The sequence below is a fragment of the Apodemus sylvaticus genome, chromosome 13, assembly GCF_947179515.1.
Source record: "Apodemus sylvaticus chromosome 13, mApoSyl1.1, whole genome shotgun sequence".
Taxonomy (NCBI): domain Eukaryota; kingdom Metazoa; phylum Chordata; class Mammalia; order Rodentia; family Muridae; genus Apodemus; species Apodemus sylvaticus.
In genome coordinates, this window is record NC_067484.1 from 83,589,707 (window position 1) to 83,614,162 (window position 24,456).

At 38.0% G+C, this 24,456-nt stretch overlaps 1 protein-coding gene across 1 annotated transcript in view; it reads left to right on the forward strand.

Annotated features, from left to right (window-relative positions):
* Positions 1-5,727: 5,727 nt before the first annotated feature.
* Ccdc178 (coiled-coil domain containing 178) overlaps positions 5,728-24,456 on the forward strand; it is a 378,492-nt gene continuing 359,763 nt past the window's right edge. The window contains exons 1-4 of the mRNA XM_052155657.1: positions 5,728-5,788; positions 9,167-9,226; positions 10,655-10,744; positions 22,681-22,820. Of these exons, the coding sequence (XP_052011617.1) occupies positions 5,728-5,788; positions 9,167-9,226; positions 10,655-10,744; positions 22,681-22,820 (351 nt within the window). The remainder of the gene's footprint in view (positions 5,789-9,166; positions 9,227-10,654; positions 10,745-22,680; positions 22,821-24,456) is intronic.

Consider the following 24,456-nt stretch of genomic DNA (forward strand, 5'->3'; position numbering starts at 1 on the left):
CCTAAGAAAGGATTTGTAGCCTCTTCACCATTTCTAAGGCCCCCTGCCTTACAACATCATATATTGTTGCAAAACTCAAATTACCAGAATTATCTCTGCATGCTTGCCAAAATATTCCTTTTTATAGTGTAGCCCACCACCTGTTACTCAGGCTCCAGTTTTGAAACAGAAGCAGCTCAAATTTCCCTCTCTCTCTCTGTTCTCCACCATCTGCACCACAATTACTGTGAGGCACTCGTTGATAGACACAAACCTCATCCTAGCCATAATTGCGGCCAAGGATTGAGGACAAGTTCAGACTTCAGCTAGCATCCTAGTTTCTTGGCAACAGCGTCCTGAATGGATAAGAATACAAACACATGACTCAAGTAAGAACAATTAAGTGCTCTGAGGACAACTGGAATTGTGTCAGAGCCAGCTTCTTTTGAAGACATAGGCTCTCTAACATAAAACTCAAAATGTCAGCAACCAAAATCTCTAACACATTTACAACGCCGAGATGCAGAATGAATGAAATAACAGAAAGGAGCATGAGGCTGTGGCCCAGAGAATTCTGACAACTCATTTTCCCTATATGTCACTCATGGAAAACAGGGACAGGTCCCATTGTGTTTTCTTCTAGTATGTGTGTGAGGGGGACCATTGGGTGTATGCAGTGAACCTGGATGGGTTTTTAGCTGTGTGTCTGAAGGTGCGGAGACCAGGGATTAAAGGCATCTGTCTTCTAGGACTCTTCACCTTATATTTGAGACAGGATCTCTCACCGAACCGGCATTTCATCCTAATAGGGTAGGCTGGTTGGCCAGTGAGCCTTGGAATCCTCTTGTCTCTATGCCCTCAGATTTAAGGTTATAAGTACAAGCCCATCATTTCTCATTTAAAAAAATATTTTTAGTCATATTTTGTATGTGTGTGGCTAAAGGTGGGTTTGTGCTGTGTGCAGGACTCTTGGAGGCCAGAAGAGTAAGCTAAATTCCCTGGAGCTAGAAATATAGGTGAGGTCCTGATATGCATGCTGGAAACTGAACTCTGCAACTATGGAAGAACAGGAAGGCCTCTCTCCATCTCCTATTCCCCATTGTTAAAGTGGGTGTGCTAGAGATGTGAAAGCAGTTCCTTTCTCAACAAGCACTCTACCAAATCAGGCTCTCCCCAGCTCCCATTATCTCTGCTAGAAATGCTGCCTTTATGATTCTTCGAAACCCTGGGATTCTCCTCCCCACAACCATAGAATAAATGAATAGAATTTCTATTAGCATACTCAGGATTATGTCTTTTCATTTTAATTTGAATATGCAAATCTGACTATTGTGACCTTACTTAGGGTTAAGACCTGCTTTCTGCCTGCTGTCATTCTTGTCCATTGGAGTTGGCTTTGCATGTTTGTTCCTGTCTTTACTCAACATGCTATGGGGAGTAGAAAATTTTTAGAGTATTTTACATACATTTTGTTGGAATCATGACTTTCCATATTTTTTAAATCTTAGCTCCCATTATGATGTGAAAGTACAGAGAAAAGAGAAGTTCTACCAAGAACTGTGATGCAAGATTTCCAACTTTCTGGCAGGCTAACAGGCTGTCTTATTTTAATGAAGAAAGCCTGAGGGTTCCAGGCAAGAAACTTTTGAAAAATTGTCAGGTGAAGTACAATAGATCCTTTAATTTATACTTTTGTATTAGAACTGCTTATAGAATAATTAAGAATTGAGAATTACTTGCCATTTCAATTTCTGGAACAATCTGAGCATTCTCTTATTTTAGGAGTTAATGAACTTTTAACTCTGTTTGGGAAATTCTTCCCTGCAAAGGACATAGTCCAGATTTCAGTTCATCATGGTTAGATGACACTTCCTCCAGGAGGACTTCTAAGAGCATCTTAAACTATATATATGTAGTAAAAATTCTGGAATTTTGGTTTAAAAATAAAAAAATAAAAAAACAAAAAACAGACTATTGTAAAAACAAGTTTTCATTTTTATCCCAGGTATGGGGATATGGGGCTACTTCAGACTGTCCTCAGCAGCTGATTGTGATTTCCCTCATGCTCCAGCAGAAGTGTGGTTTTTTCCAGCTGCAGATAGTTTCTTCTATTGTATGACATTTGAAATTCTGTGAACTTTTCAGGGGAATATATAAATGTTAGTATCCCAATATGTGGGTTTAAAGATTGTTGGTTGTTCAGGGGGATTGATTGAAGTTTGTTCATTCTCAAGGAATAAACAAAGGAAAAAATAGATTCAAAATTAGGCACACACACACTCTCTCTCTCCCTCTCCCCTGGCCTCCCATCTATTCTTCTTTCTCTCCTATCTAGAGTTATGGGAGTGGAACTAAGAGGATAAAGGCTGAGAAAACAAATAATCCATAAAGTAGCAAAGACCACATTTATGCATATACATAAATATGTATGTATATAATATATGTATGTATACCATATATGTACATATATGATCATTGGACACAATGTATTCTAAATTTCATTGTCATGAATTAGCTTTTTTTTTTTTAATGAAGATATAGCGAGGTGTCTTAGTCAGGGTTTCTATTCCTGCACAAAGATCATGACCAAGAAGCAAGTTGGGGAGGAAAGGGACTATTCAGCTTATACTTCCACACTGCTGTTCATCACTAAAGGAAGTCAGGACTGGAACTCAAGCAGGTCAGGAAGCAGGAGCTGATGCATAGGCCATGGAGGGATGTTTCTTACTGGCTTGCTTCCCCTGGCTTGCTCAGCCTGCTCTCTTATAGAACCCAAGAATACCAGCCCAGAGATGGCACCACCCACAAGCCCCCCCCCCCTTGATCACTAATTGAGAAAATGCCCCAGGGCTGGATCTCATGGAGGCACTTCCCAATGGAGGCTCCTCTCTCTGTGATCGCTCCATGCTCTAGCCTGTGTTGAGCTGACACACACCACCAGCTGACACACTCACTGTGCAGATGAGGATAATCTTAAACTCCTGCTCCTTTGCCTTCATCTTCCAAGTACTAAGTTCATAGGTGTGTGCCACCACACCTGATGATGTAGGACTGCTAGGATTAGAACCCAGAGTGTGTGGGTGCTAGACCAACATTCTACCGACTGAGCTACATGTCCATGCCAGGCCCATGTAACGCCTCTTTCTACATGGATCAGTTAGAGTCTTCTAGTATAATGATTTTATAGTCATCAATGGCTTGCCTTTTCATTTATGACTGTATAATAAGTACTTCACTTTGATATAATTATGGATTCAAAGAAAATTAAAAAAATACAAAACAAGATGTGTTCTTTTGCCAATGACTACCTCAATGTCTTCTTAACATCATAAATTTAGCATGGCAGTAGCACTGCAGAATCCATACTGATAGAAACAAAATATCATATTTAAATTTACTAGTAATACTGGTAGACATTATACATATGTTTGTGTACAAATTAATAATGTATAACTCTGTGTCACCCCCCCAACACAGTCAACATCCCTGACAGTGTGATAGAATCCTTCATATAAACTGTTACTCATCTCTAGTCTGGGCTATCATTAAATTGTTCTGTTTTACAAATTTTATTATTTAGTTCAGTATCTTAATTTGATTCATCCAATTGTTTGCCTACATAACAGTTTAAATAATCTGTCCCCCCCAGTCCCCTTTTTCTGGATTGTAGTTCATGATGTCAGTTTAGTTTATAAAGAATACTTCAGATAAGCAGGTTTTGATTGTTATGAGTAAAAGTCTGTTCTCTCTTGAGTAAATGTTCAAGAGCACAATTGTTGATTCAGTTTAGCAAGTTCTTTGCAACTAATGTTAATAGGCATGTCAAAACTATTTTCCAGAGTACCTCTACTCTTTTATAATCTGACAACAATAACTAGTGACTCAGTTTCCCCTCATCTCTGCTAGAAGCTGGAGGTTTTTTGCTCATTTGTTTATTTGTTTTTCAATTTTATCAATACAATATATCAGCCATGGAAGAGAGATGTTAGTGCTCCCACTTCAAATTCCAAGTAGTATACAATCAGGTTTTAGAGCAAGAATCAAAGCCTAGATACACATTAGCATTTTAAGCACATTTTAACTGACTCTGAACAAAATTCCAAATTTTATTCTGCACAAATGGCAGACAGCAATATTCTTTTTTTCCATTGGATATTTTCTTTATTTACATTTCAAATGTTTTCCCTTTTTCAGGTCTCCCTTTTGGAAACTCCGTCCCAGCCCTCCTTCACCTACCTCTATGAGGTTGCTTCCCCACTCAACCACTCACTCCTGTCTTCTCGCCCTGGCAGTCCCCTACACTGGGGCATTGAACACCCTCAGACACAAGGGCCTCTCCTCCCTCTGATGTCCAACAAGGCCATCCTTGGCCACATATGCAGCTGGAGCCCTCAATGTGCACTCTTTAGTTGGTGATCCAGTCCCTGGGAGCTCTGGGGGGGAGGTCATGACAGTTGACAGTGTTGCTGCATCCATGGGAGCTCTGGGGGGGTCATGACAGTTGACAGTGTTGCTCCATCCATGGGAGCTCTGGGGAGGGTCATGACAGTTGACAGTGTTGTGCCATCCATGGGGCTGCAACCCCTTCAGTTCCTTAGTCTCTTCTCCAACTCCTCCATCAGGGATCCCACGCTCAGTCCAATGGTTGCAAGCATACGACTCTGCATTTGTTAGGCTCTGGCAGAGTCTCTCAGGAAACATTCATATCAGGCTCTCATCAGCAAGCACTTCTCTGCATCCACAATAGCATCTGGGTTTGGTGACTGTATATGGGATGAATCACCAGGAGGGGCACTCTCTGGATGGCCTTTCCTTCAGTCTCTGCTCCACACTTTGTCTTGTTTTCATATTCTCTCTTTTGACTAATTTTTCCCCCTTCTAAGAAGCACTGAAACATCCACACTTTGGTCTTCCTTCTTCACGGGCTTCATATTGTCTGTAAATTAAGTCTTGGGTATTCCGAACTTTAGGTCTAATATTCACTTATAACTGAGTGCATACCATGAGTTATGGGATCATGAAAGGTAGCCTGTTATCTGGTTGAACTAGGTTTAAAACTCCAGAGACACAGCAAATAGCTCTGCAAGGCATTGTAGGCATTTGCCATGCTTCTAGACACCAGTCTCCTGACATGAGGCCTCAGCTCTCCATAATTCTGTGGCCACCAGTTACGTAAGGGCCAATTTATCCTTTGAGTATAGGACAGCTACTGATTTGTTTATTATTACCTGTAGGAGTTCTCTGGTAGAACTTTTGGGATCACTTAAGTGTACTATTATATCATCTGCAAGTAGCGATATTTTGACTTCTTTTCCAATTTATATCCCTTTGACTTCCTTTTGTTGGAGTTTTATTTTAGTCATTCTGATGGGTATATTTGGTTTTTGTTTCTACTTTGCTCACTATTAGCAAGACCTGCCAAGTTTCCACTGTTATTTTCCTTATACTTTACTTAAATAAGAGATATGAAAATATAATTTTCTGAATCCATTTAGTGTTTCATGTATGAGTATGGTTTATGACTGACCACTGGGGTTAAATACCTGACTGGTAGGTTATCCACTTCCTTATGGTTGAACATAATTGTCTATTATTTTTATAGACATGTAATATATTCAATAATATTAGAATTTCATTCTTACATTGCCAGTTGTTTAATCTGGTAACTAGTGAGATACAGACTAAATTTGATTCACAGTATTAAAATACTTTTATTTTTAATTAGGTTTTAAAATACTGTCAGAAATCATGCCAGAAAACGAGAAAGATCCAGCTCAACCTACTACCATTGAGGATCCATCCAATCTAGGTGACGTCCTCTGGAGTGAATTTTCTTTGCAAACAGAACCTGGTGACTCACAGAAGAGGGCAACTGCACAGAGAGGTTGGGAATTTACAAAACCAAACCCTGCAGTGGCAAGGAAAGGGAAATGACACAGACAAGCACATTGAGTCATGAATTCCTATTGTCTTAGTTTTTCTTCTCTGATTGGTGTTGTGACACTTGCTACTTAGTGACACACTGAACTACCCAAGCAGAGCCATACTGCACTTGAGTCAGCTCTCCCGGGCTCCTGTCCATCAACTGTCTACATCTCTCCCCAGTAGCATGAGAGAGACCATGGTGGTAGCATTTCCTACTGGCAGACAGCAGGTAAGTTGTTAAGTGAATACGTTGAAGCCCTAAAAATTTGTTACATTTTTTAGCATTATCCATCAATTTACATTACTTCCATGGCCGCAAGAAACATATCAATGCCATTGTTCTTTTGGGGAGTGAATTTGTTGATGGACATATTCTAGGAAGAGCTGACTCAAACTTTAATCCTGATGACATCATATCATCCCTAAACTCTCTGTTTTCTGTATACACCAGCCAACTATTGTCTAGAACATTCAATCTCCTTTAAGCAAGGTTCTGAGTTTCCCTGCTTTGCTAAGCCTTGGGAATTTACCATACCTCAATCTTTACCCTTGTACCCTTGTACATTTCACCCAAAACATTAACTTTTTAGGTGTAAATCCATCTTTCACACCGCATATTGAATGTAATTATGTACTAAACACTTAAAAGGGTCTGTCATTATCTGTGGGGATCACAAGAACACAGGATATGACACTTGAGGCACTGTACTGAACACAATATTCTTATTAAAAAACCAAGCCAATCTTCCTCTAATATTCTGTCAGTCACAATGAAACCACTGTGGTCAAATCAAAATACTTATTATACTAAAAATAAGCATCAGATTGGGTAATTATTCCCTGTCCTCAGTTGAAATAAACAATAGATGAAATCATCAAACTTTTGCAAATTGTTGGAGCTCTGTTATATTGTACATGCTAACAGCATTTTCATAGGACTCATATTTATGAATTATTTTGGAGATAATTTATAATACAGTTAATCACAACTTTATAATCAAAAGTATAGTTTTACAAAAGAGAACTTTTTAAAATTCAGGGCTATAGTTTTACCAAATACAAAAATGGTACTTCACAGTAAAATCAAGGCTATATTAATTAAAATATGAATAAAGGACATGAGTTTCTATTTATTAGTTTTTATGTTATATGTTCATTATACACAGTGAAAATATGTATGAGGTGTGTTCACACTATAGCTTGCACCTGGGATTCTCTTACCTTACTGCTATTAGAAGATATAGAAACGTTCAAGGCGGGTCTTTGGGCAGAGGGTATACCTATATCAGAGTTTGCTCAGCATGTGGAAGGACTTGAGTTTGGCTTCTAGCACTGAAAGTAAAATGAAAAAAAAAAGAAAATAATACAATAAATGAGGGTCAATGGCACATTTCCAGTTGATTTCTATCAAGTAGGCTCTATTATCATGATAATGGTTTTCAGGAAATCATACCCTGTGAGTAGGTCCAATGGTTTTTGTTTTGTTCTATTTACATTTTTTATGACTACAACTCTAGCAGTCAGGAATAGTCTACTATATACTTTTCAGATAACAAGTCTCCTGCTGACATAGCACTACTATGCTATACAGTAGGTTCTCAAAATGTATGTGAGATATGTATTGCCAAGATTCACTCTGCTCTCCTCTTTCAGAATATAGATTTTTAGACATTCGGTAATCTTTCAGATGCAATTGAATGCTGGGTCATTCTTTGATGCTTTGAAATATTTTGGCTATAGTGTATCAGAGCTGTGTAATAGATTATGTAACTGAGTTCTAGTCTGCATGCTTGTAATTCTTGTCTCTGATAACGTGAAGCAAATTTATTTACCTTCTCATTGGTAGTTCCTTTTCTGTTTACCTCTCATCCCTCAAACTTGGCTCTATCTTATTGGACCATGTTAATCAGCACAATAACTTAATTTTATATAATATTTCTGCAATTTTATGTATTTCTTTTATATAATACAATATTATAAAAATTTGCCAATTCTACATTGTCATATATTAAAATAACATATTATTCTATATATTTAATTTCTTGAGTACATATTCTCTCATCACTCCTTTTTAAACTTACTGAATTATTTTATATCCTGCATAAAACTTATGGTTAAATTTTATTTGATTATTTAAAGAACATTTACTACCTGTGATATGAGTGCATTTATAATTATGAAACAGTTTACTGTGTTCTAGTTTTTGTTATTTTATATTTAAATACATGTGCTTATACATACACAGCAACAGTTATTTTCTGTCATCACCAGTATTGGTGAGAACTTGCCGTTGTACTAATTGCTCATATAGTTAATTGCTCATGTGTTTCCTTGCTTTTAGAAGCTGTGGGTTTGATCCACACTATTAGCAACACTGACATCAGGTTGGGAGCTCTTCTTGCCTTTCCATTACTTCTATTTAGCACCTAACAGAGGCGTGGCTATTTTCTTACCATCTCAGACTTACACGGTACTGTGCATAAGCTTTCCACATCTGTGATTAACACCGTCATTTTTACAGCAGCGTAGCTGGAATGTGCCTCTCAGAGCATAAGGACGGAAGCCCATCATCCTGTTGAACTTCCACATGATTTACAATTAGTTCAAAAGCTAAAAATTTCAAAGCTAATTTGACAGTATCTGTGCTGAAATGTCCAACAATTTTTGACTCACTGTATGATAACCATTTCCCATTGCCCTCAAAGGGAAAAAATACTTTCTCACAATTCTTAAATTGTTGTTGCCTACAGACCCAGTTGTCACTTTAGCTGTACATGTTTATTGGTTCAGTATGATGGTGAACATTTTTCTCTTTTAATTTTATTTTTTGAGAACCTTATTCATAAACACTGTGTGCTAAAAGACAATGATGAATCTTAGCTGTCAGCGCCTTTGTTTGGAGAGTTCCTCTCTGAGTGCCTTAGGGCATTGCCTGAGAGATTCTCTGAAAAGGAAGGCAGGCGTTACTCAATATGAGCAGCACAATCTCCTAATCTAGGAACCTACACGGAGGGAAAGGAAAGCAGGGAGTCATTATAGCAAGTCAATTCTTTCTTACTTCCTGCCCATCTTCCTGGGAGCTACTTTGCCCCAACACTCCTGTCCTCTCAGGATAGACCACGATGATGACTCTCAGCTATCCTAATCTTTAGCCTAGATTTCCATTTTTTTCCAATATAACTACTCTCCACATTTACTCTTGGTACATAGCACTATAGTTAACATGCAAAACTAATACTTAATTCTGTCTTTCATTCCATAGGTAAAACATGTCTTCAAATAAAGGAGCTCAAAGACAAAGCAAGGGCATTAATGATCGCAGGTATCACAAACGCATACGATTTCCATCTTTATCATTTTGACATTTATTTGTTGTCTTCTAAGAAATCGTAAATGAGGAAACTTGTGTTTGTAATGTTTGCTAAGTGAGTGTGTCATTTCTTTAAAAAAAACCTCATCTTTACTAATAGTGTATGATGTGTATAATTTATTTTCTTTTCTTTATTATTTTGTGTAGTGTGCCCTTGCAGAATAGTGGGTACATCACTATGAGTGTTCTTCAAAAATGACTAGCATGAAATATCACATATTGGGAAGTCAAATGCTTTATATAAGTGATGACTTAAATTCTTTCTATTTCTATATCTCTTCTCAAATTTCCCTTATAATAAGAAATATATTAATTTTACTAATTAATATTAATAAAGATTATTGTAATAATCATTATTACTAAAATGTTCTTCCTCCACCTTCCACCTTTCTTCACCTGCTTCTGTGCTCCCCATTCTGACGGGCCTGTATTCGGAAATGAAATGTGAAATACCTGGTGGTAGTCCATCTTGGTCTTGGGCTTGTGGTTCACCTCCCCAGCTTTCCCAAGTGCTGGGATTACATGTGTGTACCAGAGCTGGCTTTGATTTGCCTTTATTTGAATTTCCTAGCACTGAAAATTCCCACAGTATTTTCTGTTGTTTCCTTTCTTCAATATAGTTTCCAGATTTACTAAATCTGAGATAAATCACTAGTTCTTTTTCAATGCTTAGTATTATACTATGGAAAGTGTATAGAATTTTCTTTGCTATTTGATTTTCTTAGGATTAGTGTATTTTCTATCATACATTCTGTGAATAAATATCAGTGTCCTGAGATGACAATCTAACTCTCTTAAATAAAAACTTGAGATGTAGCTGCTTATATTGCAAATCAATTTAAATTTATAGTGTGCTCTCAAATAAGTAACAGATTATCTTCAAGAATTTTTAAAAATTTTGGAGATTCCAAAGTGACAAGGCAAGATTCCCTTTCTCTATATTTTCTCTTTTCAAAGGTGATCTGCTGTAACAGTATCTTGGTGTGGAATACACATTCCCATCCAAAATATTTATTTATTATTAATATATGTATTTCCATTAGAAAAATAACCCAAAGTATACTTGCTACTTTTGGCGAATACTGTGGTTTGAACTGGATTCCTCATTATACAGTTGCTAATATATTTTCTTTTAACAACTTCCTGTTGTGACAAATGCCTTCTAAAGGGAGTTAATCAAATTGTATAATACAGAGAAAACATCCAAGAAATTCCTACCGTGTCCCTTAGTATTTAAAGTACTGCTGTTCTTTTCAAAGAAAGCAGTTTTGCTATGTAGCTTCTTAGATTATTTTTAATATAGGGTCACTTGTTTCAAACTGTATATGAAATATATGCATACTTCAGCACACTGAAATGTTTCCTGTTTGTTTTCTAAAGAAAATGCCAGAATGCAAGGCTTGTCAGAATTCTTCTTTGCCAGGCACGAGGATAAAAGGCTTTATGAAACTAAATCAACAAATACAGAAGGTGAGTGCTGAATATGAATAATGTGGAGAGAGTTCTAAGTCTGTCTTCCCTCAATCGCTAATTCATGACATCAGCTATGTGATTTCACTTAGAAATAAATACTATGTTTTCTTATTAAGCTAGAATGGGAGATAATAAAGACACAATATTTTAATACAGCTTACCATTTATGAATAGCTAATAATCATCATTGTTGAGAACAAGTAAGTGAAACTTTTTCTAAGTACTGCCACTTTGTTTTTGAACTCTGTTATCATGTGGGGAAACTAAGTTCAAACTTAGCTGGGGACTTCCCAATGACTGAACAGCTTCTGTTGTGAGGAGACAGTTGTTTGAGTCTAGGCATCTCAAGGGCAACTTCTCTCTCTTACTGGCAAGATCAAACTAAGTTCACATTCCCAGGTCCTCTTTTTCTGATTGGTGGAAACTGCCTTGCTTGACCTCTTATATCAAAATATGGATGAATAATGATGAAACCCACACACTTTCCCTTGCTTTATGCTTTTATCCCTTCAGGTTTGCAGTTCAGCTTCCAAGTCTATTCTGTGGCCCCGACAGATCAGTAATGGCTTGATTACAATAAATTGTCATGATGTTTGAGTTATGCTGGACCTAAGCAGAACCCATGGCATTGATAGATCACAGCATAGGTTGTTTATGATTTGTTATATAATTTCAGAAATGAATGAATTTTTGCTGTGTTGGAATAATGCTGATATCTTTCCAATTAACTGGGCAGAAACTTTGAAAGTCTATTAAGTATTGGTTCTGCAAAATCTAGAATTGAAACATTGTCCAGTAGTAAGATTCTATGCTTTATCTCTAAAAGTGGTTTTAGTATTGTATCTAGTAAAGAGGTAAAAATAAGTAAGAGTTTGAATATATTTCAGTGTTGGTGTTAGGAAATGTCTCTGGGGATTTATAGTTTAATAAAAATATGAATATGCTACCATTTGGTCTTTTTATTTCTTCCTCTACAATACAAAACATGAATATACTTTTATAATCTTGGTTTAGAGTTTATTGCATATAATCAGTTTTAGACCCAAATTAGTTTTAGACAGATTTTCCAAATATAGAGTGCATGATTTATGAATCAATTCATTAAGAATGCTTGACCTATCCAACTTTTATTAATGTTCAAAGGTATTTAAGAAATGGTTTTTGCAAGAGCTTTATAACTTTGCATGCTAAATAAAATGTGAGCATACACAACAGCTTTACTCCTTGACAGAAGTGACAGCTATAAAGATTATTAGCAGAATCTCCCATGGTAACAAACAACAAATAAATATCACTAATGAGAAGAAACTCCTTGTTTTCCAGAAGGCCAATTTAGTCAGTCTTTAGGCATTAAGATAAGCATAAAGAGATAAGAGGAGCTTAGTGAAATATTAATGGATAGATGCCTATTAAAAGTAAGGAGTCATAGAAAGTCTTCCAACCAAAAAAAGCACAGGTTTCAGTGCAGAATTCTACCAGACCTTCAAAGAAGAGTTAACACCAATACTCTTCAAACTATTCCACAAAATAGAAACAGAAGGAACACTACCCAATTCCTTCTACGAAGCCACAATTACGCTGATACCAAAGCCACACAAAGATCCAACAAAGAAAGAGAACTTCAGACCAATTTCCCTTATGAACATCGATGCAAAAATAATCAATAAAATTCTTGCCAACCGAATCCAAGAACACATCAAAACGATCATCCACCATGATCAAGTAGGCTTTATCCCGGGAATGCAGGGTTGGTTCAATATACGGAAATCCATCAATACAATCCACTACATAAACAAACTCAAAGAACAAAAGCACATGGTTATTTCATTGGATGCTGAAAAAGCATTTGACAAAATTCAGCATCCTTTCATGCTTAAAGTCTTGGAGAGAACAGGAATTCAAGGCCCATACCTAAACATTGTAAAAGTAATATACAGCAAACCGGTAGCCAGCATCAAACTAAATGGAGAGAAACTTGAAGCAATCCCACTGAAATCAGGGACCAGACAAGGCTGCCCCCTTTCTCCTTATCTTTTCAATATTGTACTTGAGGTACTAGCTCGGGCAATTAGACAACATAAGGAGGTCAAAGGGATACAAATTGGAAAGGAAGAAGTCAAACTATCATTATTTGCAGATGACATGATAGTCTACCTAAGTGACTCAAAAAACTCCACTAGAGAGCTCCTACAGCTGATAAACAACTTCAGCAAAGTGGCAGGTTATAAAATCAACTCAAGCAAATCAGTGGCCTTCATATACTCAAAGGATAAGCAGGCTGAGAAAGAAATTAGGGAAATGACACCCTTCACAATAGCCACAAACAGTATAAAGTATCTTGGGGTGAGTCTTACCAAGCATGTGAAAGATCTGTATGACAAGAACTTCAAGACTCTGAAGAAGGAAATGGAAGAAGACCTCAAAAAATGGGAAAACCTCCCATGCTCATGGATCTGTAGAATCAATATAGGTAAAATGGCCATTTTGCCAAAAGCAATATACAGATTCAATGCAATACCCATCAAAATCCCAACTCAATTCTTCACAGAGTTAGAAAGAGCAATTATCAAATTCATCTGGAACAACAAAAAACCCAGGATAGCTAAAACTATTCTCAGCAACAAAAGAAAATCTGGGAGAATCAGTATCCTGGACCTCAAGCAATACTACAGAGCAATAGTGTTAAAAACTGCATGGTATTGGTACAGTGACAGGCAGGAGGATCAATGGAACAGGATTGAAGATCTAGAAATGAACCCACACACCTATGGCCACTTGATCCTCGACAAAGAGGCTGAAAACATCCAATGGAAAAAAGATAGCCTTTTCAACAAATGGTGCTGGTTCAATTGGAGGTCAGCATGCAGAAGAATGAGAATTGATCCATCCTTGTCTCCTTGTACTAAGCTCAAATCCAAATGGATCAAGGACCTCCACATAAAGCCAGACACTCTGAAGCTAATAGAAAAGAAACTGGGGAAGACCCTTGAGGACATCGGTACAGGGAGAAAGTTTCTGAACAGAACACCAATAGCGTATGCTCTAAGAGCAAGAATTGACAAATGGGACCTCATAAAATTACAAAGTTTCTGTAAGGCAAAGGACACCATCAAGCGGACAAATTGGCAACCAACACATTGGGAAAAGATCTTCACAAATCCTACATCAGATAGAGGGTAATATCCAATATATATAAAGAACTCAAGAAGTTAGACTCCAGAAAACCAAACAACCATATTAAAAAATGGGGTACAGAGTTAAACAAAGAATTCTCACCTGAAGAACTTCGGATGGCGGAGAGCATCTTAAAAAATGCTCAACTTCATTAGTCATTAGGGAAATGCAAATCAAAACAACCCTAAGATTTCATCTTACACCAGTCAGAATGGCTAAGATTAAAAATTCAGGAGACAGCAGGTGTTGGAGAGGGTGTGGAGAAAGAGGAACACTCCTCCACTGCTGGTGGGGTTGCAAATTGGTACAACCACTCTGGAAAGCAGTCTGGCGGTTCCTCCGAAAACTGGGCACCTCACTTCCAGAAGATCCTGCTATACCACTCCTGGGCATATACCCAGAGGATTCCCCAGCATGTAATAAGGATACATGCTCTACTATGTTCATAGCAGCCCTATTTATAATTGCCAGATGCTGGAAAGAACCCAGGTATCCCTCAACAGAAGAGTGGATGCAAAAAATGTGGTATATCTACACAATGGAGTACTATTCAGCCATTAGAAACAATGAATTCATGAAATTCTTAGGCAAATGGATGGAGCTAGAGAATATCATACTAAGTGAGGTAACCCAGACTCAAAAGGTGAATCATGGTATGCACTCACTAATAAGTGGTTATTAACCTAGAAAACTGGAATACCCAAAATATAATCCACACATCAAATGAGGTACAAGAAGAAAGGAGGAGTGGCCTCTGGTTCTGGAAAGACTCAGTGAAACAGTATTCGGCAAAACCAGAACGGGGAAGTGGGAAGGGGTGGGTGGGAGGACAGGGGAAGAGAAGGGGGCTTATGGGACTTTCGGGGAGTGGGGGGGCTAGAGAAGGGGAAATCATTTGAAATGTAAATAAATTATATCGAATAAAAAAATTAAAAAAAAAGATTAAGAAGAAAAAAAAAGTAAGGAGTTGATTTTTTTTTCTACCAGAGCAGAATACAGGGGAAAATATCATTGTAAGCATAGAATAGGATGAGTTCAAACATGAGAATTAAGCTGGTTCAGATAAAGTAGCAAATGTTCAGGCCACAGTCAAAGAGTTAGAGTTTTGAGTTTACTCAAGAGTATAAACTTATTTCTCAGTTTCTTGTCTGATGTTACGTGGCCAAAGTCATTGCATGCCATGCCTGAGCAGACTAAAATTTTAATTATGGAATACAATGTGGAAACAGATTACTTATTATCACGATAAAGGCTTACAAAGTCATTGACATAGGAAGAATCAAAGAAAAATTGAAAGGACTATTGAATGTGAAAGACATCTGATAAATATCAAGAGGGAAGTATAGGATCCGTAAGTTCTATGAGGACTTTAAGACCCATTGCTGGAGCAGTCCCTATAGGGACAGACTATATAGACACAAGGCATTGAATGACTAATGGAGAATTTGTCAGGCATGAACCTTTGCACTTGGGAAGCTGAGGCTGGTGGGTTGCTGTGAGTTTGAATCCATCCATACATAATGCAGCCCTTTCTTTAAAAGGTGTGTGTGTGGGGGGGGGTTAGTTCAAAGGTGATTCAATTGTCTTAGATGTTGGTTATGAGGAGAAGGGAGAAAAGTTAATTTTATAGATACACAGTTTACAAATGAAGTTGGAGCCTTCATGTCTGCCTCTAGCTGACTTTCCAGGTAAAAACCAGGCTGATGAGAGGCAAAGAAAACCGAGAAATTTTTTTCTTAGAACATAGGTAATCTCTATCAAACCCTTCTTTATGAAAAAATAAGAAAATTCAGGAAAATTATTAGAGAGAACATTCCACCCCTTTCTACATTTAATTATTTAGTATGGTGGAGGGTATTTGATACATGCCATGAATGTATGTGAAGGTAGGAAGACAACATGATGATTTCAGATTTGTTCCTTCCTTCGTGTGTGTCTCAAGAAGCAAACTCAGGTTATTAGGCCTGGTGCCAAGCACCCTCACCCACTGTTCTGTCTTACTGGCCGCATTTCAAGGAATGATTGTCTATAATATTTTACAGAGCTAAGTGGGTTTATAAGGATAAAAATTCTACAAATATTTAATTCTGTCATTAGAATACAAATAGTGATTGGTTTTCAAAGTCATGTTAATCAAGAAAAAAATTTAAAGACTATAAAATCTGTTCCTTTTACACATCTAGGTTAATGACTTTTGACAAGTCTCCCCCACCCTCTGTGTGTGTGTGTGTGTGTGTGTGTGTGTGTGTGTGTGTGTGTGGTGGGGGGTTGGGGGTAGGAGTGTGGGGGTTTATGTGTGTCTATTTAATAATCATCACAAATAAAATTTAACAACATTTTCATGGGGAAGGTAAATAGGGAAACAGATAAATGTGACCTGACTATTGTTGCAGAATTTTCCCTGTCTAATTACATTAGTACAGAGGAAGCCAGTAATTGGACAGGGAAAAGGGAGGCAGAGAGAGAGAGAGAGAGAGAGAGAGAGAGATCATCTTGGGTGAGGGAGGGAGAGAAGAATGGAAGCCGACTTGATATCACAAGGTTAGATTAATTGGGATAAAGCTTTTATCAGTATCAATTGGCTCTGAAATTATTATTTCAGAGGCATCTTGTAAATTGTGAGTTTATTGATACATAAATCCGATTGGTTAACTACAAGCTTTTAAGAGTTTTAATTTCACCAGGCTAATGGGTATTGTGATTTCTAACTGCGAGGTTGGCAGTTCAATTTGGTTATTGGAATGTGGGATTATAACAGAATGGCAACTAGTGACTCCAGGAACAATCAAGCAGGATGCTATGGGGCTAACTAGAGAGAGTTGCTGTCGGCCACAGGAGCACAGGCGCTCGGCCCAGCCCTGCCAGGGAGGTGGTGGGTTCATTTTTAATATTTCCTGCAACAGACCCCCCTGGGAGAGGTAAATAAGAGTATAAACAGCTTACTCTATGTACAAAGAACAGTTTCCTCGTGGGGAAGAGATGAATCCCAACACATTTACAGAAGTCACAGTTTGACGAAGGGAAGAGACAGGCATGAGAATATTGTTGGTGCTGCGCATGTGTCAAGGAACACAAGAGGCAATAAATTCATTCTTGAGGAAGAGCTCTGGAAGAGAAGAAGTACTCAGGTAAAGCAGCTGTGAGTTCCTGAATGAAGAAAAACTTTTTGGGAACTTCAGAATTTAAAGATCCTATAGGGACCAGGGCAGGCAGCAGTGAGACATAGTCCTTGGAAGGAAGTTGGAACTGAGTCCATAGTTGGCTCCAGCTCTCATAATTGGGCATATTGTTCTATCATCCAGCACTAGGTAGCTATTACTGTGAGGTTCTATGCAGATGTGGCTCTGCTATCAGCAAAGGATGTTTGAATTGTTCCCCGTAAATGAGACTTTGTTCGCCATAGAAAATGGATGATCTGTCTACAACGAAGGCTTCACATGGTGGAGAAGCTATCTTTAAAGTCAAGAGCACTAAGTGTTTTCATACTCCGGAAACATGAAGATGTGAAGAACTGATATACTGTGAAAAGATGCTAGGCCAAATTTTCCTAAGAGTGTTGAGATAAAATCAGTGTGATGGACACAAAGGAAACACACTTTACAAGCAGCCAGGAAGCAGCCATAAAATGTTGAATTATCAGAAATGTGATGAATAAATTATGTGAGGATTAGCAATTGCCCTGAGTGAGGTCTCAGATAGAACCTTTTTCAGTGGCAGAGGACCAAGCAACCTCACTCTCATTTATAGGCAGGAAAAATCTCATTCTTTGGAAAATGATTCTGAGCAATAAAAATGGAGTTAGAGGCCAAACATGGTGGGTATGTCTATAGTTATACTTAGGAAGTTGAGGCTGGATTATCTCCATCAGTTCAATGTAGTATGGAATTTATAGCAAAAACATATCTCAATAAAGATAGATTAATGGAGTTGAGGCCAGTTCATAATAAGTGCGAGCCTGGCCTGAGTTTACCTCCTAAGTATCTTGACTACTTCTCCAGAGTCTGCCAACGATGGAGATTCATAAGTCTATCCTGGACTAAGATTATCAATTCATCGTACTTAGGAATATTAGGTGGAAAAATTTACCAGCCCAATTAATGCACCATTGAGAGAGCTGATATCTAGAAAAGGGTTTATTTTTAACAAATGCACAGGCAGAGAAAACAGATGCCTCCATGTAGCCGAGAGACCCTTAGATTGCAGTGTCGCTTAAGCATTAGACAGTTTAAGGAAATGAAGAGTATTAAAGTCCACCATGAACACATTAGTTAAAAACTAATTAGTTTGAATTCTAGGTCTATCCTGTCCTCCATAAGATGCCATACTTCATGCCATACTCTTTCATTTCCCTTCCTTCACTATGTTTGAATCTTAATTCCACTTCATCAGAACATTATAGAAATTGGTTAGCATTCACAAAATGAGGCTCATAGGCCTGGTGCAGTCAAGAAGTACCTGGAATGAGTCATTCTGATCCTTACTTGCCTGGCACTGAATGAAGCTAAGCAAGGGCTTTGACTGCAGTGGCAACTGCCTACTTGCTGCCTATCAAACACTTTTGACTTCTACAAAGGGCAACATGTCATTAACAAGATATTTAGATAGAGGACCAATATGTTCTCTTAAATTTGTTCCTTTGACTAACACAGATATGAACATATGTGTCTGTTTATGAATTAAAAACACGGACAATGCCACACATAAAATAAACGCAGGAAGTAATATATGTTCAGAGTGTGCTCAAAATCAAGAAAGCACACCAGACCAGCAACCTGGATAAATTATTGAAGAATTTCCACATATTCATTAATGACCACTGTGTTAGATATTTGAAATGTCCAGAAAAAATATAATTTAGGATTGTTCCTCTTTTCATTATTATAATTTAAATGTATCAAAATAGTCCTCATAGTGTAGTTTATAGGCAAAAACTTGTGATTCAAACTCAGCTCTCCCCCCCCCATGAGCTCTCTGCACTGACATTGGGTGTCATGTCTAAGCCTGAGTCATCTGTGAAGTCAAGACAGCAATCTGATGTCATAAGATAGATGTGTGTATATTACATAAAACGTGATACCAGAAGTGTTTCACTTGGCGTCACATCTGCAATACATGTTCTGCTCAATACTGTTAATCAGTGTGTGTTAAAAAACTGCCAATGAGTGTTAGCAATATACACACATAAACAAATATACTGAGTACAATGAACACTTATGTTTAAATAAACAGATGGGCCTTTTTATGAAGGTTGAGTTCATGGAAGAGAATATGATTTCTCTGAGATATTTAAATGATAAATATGTAGTTCTTCTAATATACATAATTTAGATTTAAATCTGTGTGTGTGTGTGTGTGTGTGTGTTTGCGTGTTAAGGAGGAAGAGGACCAGTGGAGGAGATAAAAAGGAACAAGAGAGGGTAAGAGAGGAGTGAATATGGATTTAATACAATAATACATGAAAAGTCACAACAAAACCCACTATTTGGGTTTTGAATGAATACAATACAATGTTAGTCTTTACAATGTTAGTAAAGACTGAAGATGAAGCAAAGTTATTGAGAATAGTTACCAGTTTCATCCAGCAGCAGTAAAACAAAAGGCAACAACACTGACATCACTTCCTTGTTCCCGAGGTGACCAGAGATGGGGGCATCATTCTGCTCTCACTGAAACTACAAGTGCTTTTGTCTTCTGTGCGAGACTAGTGGTTGCTACAGGCATGCACCCTGTGGAGTCCTCAGAGTGTCAGGGCTTCAAGTAAACACTTTGGTGGAGTTTCCTGAGCTGCTTCTCTGCCCTTCTGCAACCTCCAGTCCTCCTGGAGCATGGCAGGCTTAGAATCACTGAAGCACATCGGGATGAGTGGGTTTTCTGATGAGCAAGCCTTAATGATGCAGTGGAAGCATCAATCATTCTTTACACAAGACTCCAGTTTTCAGAAATGGAAGCTAGAAAATGAAGCTCTGATAAAAAAGGAGATCTGCTTTTTTAAATTTATTTTTCTCACAAGAGCAGCTCTCACTGATTTACAGGAAGGAGTTCTTCAGTGTATGGCGTGGGACATAGATTGCATATGAAGATGTGATATCTTCGTTAGGGTTAATTAAATATGTGTTTTAGGTTCATTCCGAAAAAATGATCTGGGACAGATTTTAGAGTGGATAAATTCTTTTGTCTGTTGTTTTAAATTTCCTATTTTAATGTCTGGTTCACAATTCTATGGATTGCATTAATGTCCTTTGTGCATGTAGGTGTGTTTGTGCTCATGTGTATGTGCAAGTGCATGTGTACAAAGGTAGTGGGGCAAAATTGATACCAGCTGTTTTCTTTGCTCATTATCTGCCTTGTTCCTTGAGGCTGGGTCTCTCTCTGAACCCAGAGCTTACATTTTTCAGTTGGTCTAGTTAGTAAGCTGGCTTCTTCAGATCCCCCAGCCCTGTCTCCATTGAGCTGGGCTTCCAGGAAGGTGCCACACTTAGCTAACACTTCAGGAAATCCAAATGCCCATGCTGTTTAGCTATCTCCCCATTTCATTTGGGTTTATCTGCTTTACCTCTACTTGTTATAGTATTTACTAGGTCTATATATGTATATATATATATATATATATATATATATATATATATATATATATATATACACTTTACATTCCAATATCAGCTCCCCTTCCCCCCAATATCTCCTCATGCAGAACCTTCTTGCAATCCTCCTTCCCTTTCTCATTTGAAAAAGAGAAGCCCATACTCCTATATGTCAGGTAGTTGTGGGAATAGATCATCCTCTCCCACTGAAGCCAGTCAAGGCAGTCCATTTAGGGGAACGGGGTCCATAGGTGGGCAGGTAGGCAGGCAACAGATCCGGATAACCCTGCTCCTGTTGTTTGGGACTAAGCTGCTAATCTGCTGCATATGTGCAAAGGGCCAGCTAGTGCTTACTCATTGGTTCTTGATTCAGTCTTTGGGACCGACCAAGGTTCCAGGTTAGTTAACTCTGTTGATGTTCTTGTAGAGTCTATGTTCTGTGTGGATCCTTCAATACATTCCCCAACTCTTCCAAAGACTTCCAAGCTTTATCTAATGTTTGGCTGTGGGTTTCTGCATGCCTTTCCATTGGCTGTTGGATGGAGACACACAGAGGACAGATATGCTAAGTTCCTGTCTGCATGTATTTTAGAGTATCATTAATAGTGTAAGGGGCAGGTCTTAAATTGGAGCAGTCATTGTTCGGGCTTTCCCTCTATCTCTGCTCTATCTTTGACTCTGAACATCTTGTAGGCAGGGCATATTTTAGGCTGAATGTTTTGTGAGTGGGTTTCTGTCCTTATTCTTTCACTGGGACTCCTGCCTGACTACAGGAAGTAGCTACTTCCAGATGTCCATCCCCCACTGTTAGGAGTCTCAACTAGTGTTGCCCCATAGACCCACAGGGGCCTCCCCCAATTGCAGGTCTATGGCTCCTCCCAGAGATTGGCTACTCCATCCCCCACCCCCACTGATTTTCCTTCTCTCTGCCCTGCTTTCTCTACTTTGAACTCATTGGTACAAGAGGCAACTTCTTGAACAAAGCACCAGTGGCTTAGTCACTAAGAACAACCATTAATGACCAAACCTTATGAGACTGAAATGCATCTGTGAGTCAAAGGATGCCATTGTTAGGACAAAGTGACAGGCTATAGATTGGAAAAAGATCTTCACCAAGCCTACACCTGACAGAGGGATAATACACAAAATTTATAAAGAACTCAAGAAATTAGACACCAACATCCTAAATAACCAATTAAGGATGGAGTACGGAGTAAATAGAATTCTCAGCAGAGAAATCTCGAATGTCCGAGAAGCACCTAAAGAACGATTCAAACTCCTTAGTTAACAGAGAAATGCAAATTAAAATGTCCCTGAAATTCTAGATTTTACACCCATCAAAACAGCTAATAGGAACATCTCAAGGGAAAACACATGCTGGAGAGGATGTGGAGGAAGGGGAACACTCCTCCGCTGCTGGTGGGACTGCAAACTTGTACAATCACATTGGAAATCATCTTGGCAGTGTCTTAGAAAATTGGGAATAGATCTAACTCAAGACCCAGCTAAACCACTCCTAGCCATATACCCAAAAGATGCCTCACCATCCCACAAGGTCACTTGTTCAACTATGCTCTTAGCAGTTTTATTCGTAATAGCTAGAATCTAGAAACAACCCAGATGCCCCTCAACTGAAGAATGAATAAAGAAAATATGGCTCACTTACACAATGGACTACTACTGAGCCATTAAAAACAAGGTCATCATTAAATTTGCAGACATAGGTAAAACTAGAAAATATCATCCTAAGTCATGAAACCCAGACCTAAAAGGACAGTACATGGTATGTACTCACTTATAACTAAATAAAAGTCATAAAGTACAGGGCAACTACACTTTAATTAACAGATCCAGAGAAGTCACATAACAAGGATGGCCCGAGGGATGATGGTTGAATCTTTCTCAGAAGGGGGAAACAAATAGATATCAGAGGTAGGTGGAGGGAGGGAACTGTGCGGGAGAGAGGCTTGGGAGGGGAATAGAGCAGAGGGGTATCAGATCTAAGGATTATTTTATTTGAACTTTCAAAGTTTGAAGTTTTATCCCGAATTTTAACATAGCTATTAGATAATTTAGAGTACTAAGACAAATGTAGAAAAGCATTTTGTATGCCCTGAACATTATAATGAGCTGCTCTGTCCCTATCCCTGACACCTCCCAATGTCTGCAATGTTTTAGAGGTGAATAAAGGCATCTACTTCAGCTACCCAAGTCGGCGACATAGCTGTGCTTTGGTAAATATCACTAAACCATGTGTAAGCAAAATGATTGCCCACATCGAAGATGTGGAGTCTAAAATACAGGAGCATCTGACACAAGTAAGTGATTTAAATTTGGGGGATACATTCTATACATATTAAGGGGTTATTATTTAAGTGAAACAGGGAATTATTTTGAGAATTTCTGTAAAATTCAGAATTTTCGCTTAGAGGATTGATTTGATAGTCTAGACATGTTTTTGAGAGTCTTACTCCAGAGGCTGCAATGACCTTATTAAATAGTTTTTTCCCCTGCCTGTTTGCTCTTTAACATAAACAATCATGCTAATTTGTCATTTCCATCAGCCAGCATGACTAAAAGGCAAGCAGAGTTCACACTGGAGTCACTACAAGGAAGAAATGATAAGTAAATTCATTGTCTAAAAGGACAGTGTGCCCTTTTAAATGAGTTTTCTTTTTCTTAAATAAATACACTATGTCTGTTGATGAAGATATAATGATTTTTTTCTTGGTCATGTTAACCTGTCAAATTCTGCTCTTGTTATTCTAAAAAGAATTCCATACTGAACTCAGAGCAACTTGTAATCATTTCATTTAGTAATGAATTATTGAAAAATGAACAACTTCTCTTAACTTGTTACTAAGATGACATTCTGAAAAACTAATGTGCTTGTTCAGGCAGAGGAATGGAGTTGCTATATATATATGTCTTTTCTGTTTCTTTATTTTGGTCCCTTGATCTAACATAGAGAATGTTCTGCTCTAGGAAGTAATCTTTTTTGAGAGGTATTGGTTTGATGGTCAAGATCATAGGCTTTGAAGAGACATGTTGTATGACCTAAGGAGGGTGTGAGAAGACCCTGACAGTGTGTTAGGTCAAGTGTTGGAATAGGAAGAATCTCAGCGCACACATGAGCTATTACAACAAATAACTATATGCATCATTTTTTAATATTATTGTTCAATATTATTGCATAGCAGCACCTCTTTTGCCTATACGCCTCCAAATCAGCATATACATTAGTACAATTGCAGATCACATGGCAAACAGATTCCGGAATCTGAAATCATATAAAGAAATAGAACAGAAAGATAATTATTGATGGGTGTGCTTCCCATTACTCTAATTCTCAATTATCCATATTATTTTTTAAAAAAAATGTAAAACTAGATCTGTAGATCCCTTGACAAATCATTATGATAGTTACTGTTTATTGTAATCCTAATGTAAAGCACACGAAATATTTTGCTGTATCATGTCTCTTAGATGCATAGAATTTCTACTGAGGGTTCTTGTGAAGTGACACAAGGTAAAATATAAATGAAAACAATTCAGCACCTTTTTTCAACTGGAAGATGATTAGTTGCTATCATGTGGCATGACACTAACCTAAAACATCATCAGGAGGATTTACTTGGCTCACAGTCTAAAGGATGTACGTCCTGATGGCAGGGTAGACAAGACATCCATTAGGGAGCATCATAGTGTCAGGAGAAAGCAGCTACCTCTCCACATCTTGGCAGGTAGACTAGGCAACACACACCCAATAGAAGGGATGGCAGGGTCTACTTTCTTCAGGGAATTCTCATCTCCCAAAAGTACCCGCAGCTGTAGAAACTGAGCCCAGCGGGGACATTTTAAGTTCAAGCCATAATGACCTTAGAAAGAAATATCTTCAGAACGGACACTTGGTTATGTTTTTTCTATATTTTATTTCTCCATGGAGCAGAATTC